Source organism: Anarrhichthys ocellatus, unplaced genomic scaffold (genome assembly GCF_004355925.1).
Source record: "Anarrhichthys ocellatus isolate YVR2014 unplaced genomic scaffold, GSC_Weel_1.0 scaffold2252, whole genome shotgun sequence".
Lineage (NCBI taxonomy): Eukaryota > Metazoa > Chordata > Actinopteri > Perciformes > Anarhichadidae > Anarrhichthys > Anarrhichthys ocellatus.
This window is the reverse complement of record NW_022282226.1, coordinates 5,138-7,834: the sequence shown is the minus strand read 5'-3', so window position 1 is coordinate 7,834 and position 2,697 is coordinate 5,138. Positions and strand designations below refer to the sequence as shown.

Sequence of the window (2,697 nt, the reverse complement as noted above, 5' to 3'; positions counted from 1 at the left end):
AAAGTCTGCATGTAGTTTTAAGCAAACGTTACTCAAACAGGAGGAAATGCGTCTCGTGGGGACTATTTTCAGCGGCGGACGAATCCACATTTGGTGCTCTTGTGAGTAATGAAAAAAATACAAAGAGTAAATAGCTTAAACCCAAAATGTGATTAGAGGTGAATGTAAAAAAACACGGGACGTTATTTCCCCAGAAGACTCATAGACCTTCAGGACGTATTTTCCAGGAGAGACGTCGGTGATGTCGATCCACTGACAGTCGATGTCAGCGTTGTAGGTGTCATAGCAACCTGGACTCAAGCCCTGAAAACACACACACACACACACACACACACACACACACCATTATATTATCTTAAAGTTCACAATCTTATTTACTGCGGCTTTCAGTTATTTCTTTTTTCTGTGCGTTTCTGATTGATCGTTCCTGTTTTTGGTCTCAGTGGTGGAATGTAACTAAGTACATTTACCAAAGTACTGTACTTAAGTGCACATTTTTAAGTGTCAGTAGTACTTTACTTGAGTAGACCTATTTCCTGTTAGCATACACTGTGTGTGTGTGTGTGTGTGTGTGTACCTGAGTGTGGGAGGTGCAGGCGTAGCGGCGGTGGTACCCCGGGTCACAGGAAGTGTCCTCCAGACAGAAGCTGGCTTTGTGACCTTCGGCTACTTGTGTCTGAGTGTCGGCGTCCAGCAGCTCGTACAGGCTGAACTCGTCCATGCTGTGGAAGTGACTGACAACAACAACAACAACAACAACAACAACAACAAGAGGTCATCCATCAGGTCACTCTGCACAGACTGAAGGAGGAGGAGCTACGTACTGGTGACAGCTGTGCCACTCCCACGAATATCGAGGTTTACTGGGCAGGAAGTCAGCTGTTCCCTGATTCTTCACCCGCTGAGGGAACCGCAGCAACACTCTGGTGTCGTAGTCGTTGGAGGAGGAAGAGGAGCTGGAGGAGGAGGAGGAGCAGGGGAGAGGAGGGGACAGAAGAGATGGAGGAGGTAGGAGAGGTGACAAAGAGAAGAGGAGAAGAGACAAGGAGGGGAGAAGAAAAGGAGGATGAGGAAGGAGGAGAGATGACAAGATAGGAGGAGGGGAGAGAAGGAGGGAAGAGGAGGAGAGGAGGGGAGGAGACAAGAACGGAGACAGAATATAAATTACGAGCAAATTGAAATATTTTGATATCAGCTGGGACCTGAATGTAACCAAATGTAAAAAACAAAATAAAATATTAAAGTATTAAAATATTAAAGTAATAAAGTATCCGTGGTCTGAGGTCGGGACACATTTCTGCTTCGAGGATAGAAAACAAACTTTAACTAACTTTTCAGTGGACTACCTGACATGTTTCAGTCAAAGATCACAGAGCTACGATCAGCTGACAGCAGTGATTCAGTGTGTTGGTGATATCACTTCATTCAATGATAATGTTGGATAAATAAAACTATAAACGTAGTTTTTTTAAAGTCCATTGATTGATTGGAGTGATGTAATTAAGAAGTGTGTTGTTGTCTTACGAGGCGAGGCAGTTCTCCTCAGCAGCACAGCGGAGGTTGTACATCGACATCCTCTGGATGTAGGTGCCGGTCTGGATGTAGTACGCATCAGGAACCAGATCAGGGAGACCTAAGACCAGCAACACATTCAGATCAATATTAAAACAATTTACAAAGAGACACAAAATGCTATAAAGTCTGTGTGAGAGGTGAGTGTGTGTGTGCGTGTGTGTTGGGGGGGAGGGGGATTATTGCCTCATAATCCGACTTTAAATGGAGGATAAACTACGGATGAATGAAGATAAATGTTTTACTGATTATTAAATATTGTTTAGATTACAATAACTAAAATGAGGTGTATTGACAGACACAGGCACACATTGATGACTGATATTAAATCAAAGTGATTCTGCTTTGGTTCATCCTGTGGAGATCACAAACATTCAGAGAGGAAAGGTTGGTCTCGGACCGTGCTGGTAGTAGCTGGTTCCGTATCCGTGGTGGTTCTGGGTCCTGGGTCTGGGTCTGTAGTACGAGTTGTAGTAGTTGTAATAGGGGTAATAGTTAGAAGACTTGTACGGGTCGTCTCCGACCATCATGTATTCCCGTCTGACCGGGGCAGAGTCTCCGTGGCTGCCGGGCGCTGGTTGCCGAGCCCGCGGCTGTTGACGCATCGCCGCGCGCAATTGCGCAGTGTCGCTGGCAGCGGGGACCCGCGGGGAGCCCCGGGACGCGACCGGGACCGTTTCGTTAGCGCTGCTGAGGACGACCACCGGGTTACCGCGGCGGGGCGACCCGGTTTGCCTCCTGCCGGACGGCCGGTATTGAGAGCCGCGGCTCAGGATGCTAAAAATCTGCCCGTTGTGTTGCCATGTCAACCCCCGCTGGAGCGCATCCTCTCCATCCTCTCCATCACCCGCAGCCTCCTGAGCGCGAGCCCCGTCCAGAAAACTACAGAGGAAACATAGACGTGAAAGAGACAGCAGCGAGAGTTCCTTCATGATCCCAAATACATGTGTTCCACACGCAGCCTGAAGAGTTCCTCTCAAGTGATGAAGCTCCGCAGCTACGAGACTACTGCTGAGGGAAAGAGGGAGGAGGGGGGGGGGGGGGAGGGGGGGGGAGGGGGGAGGGGAGGGGGGAGCGCAGGGATGAGAGAGGAGAGAAGAGAGTAGAGGAGAGAGGAGAGGAGAG

The 2,697-nt window shown here is 48.6% G+C and overlaps 1 protein-coding gene across 1 annotated transcript; it reads right to left on the bottom strand.

The window, feature by feature from the left end:
* Positions 1-207: 207 nt before the first annotated feature.
* Positions 208-2,504, bottom strand: LOC116378229 (protein-lysine 6-oxidase-like; the record flags this gene model as incomplete). The annotated part of the gene is made up of 5 exons (XM_031840066.1): positions 1,973-2,504; positions 1,525-1,633; positions 825-956; positions 578-734; positions 208-303 (listed from the first exon to the last, which is right to left on the bottom strand). Coding segments are annotated over exons 1-5 (1,026 nt in total), but the record flags the coding sequence as incomplete, so codon positions are not given.
* Positions 2,505-2,697: the final 193 nt, after the last annotated feature.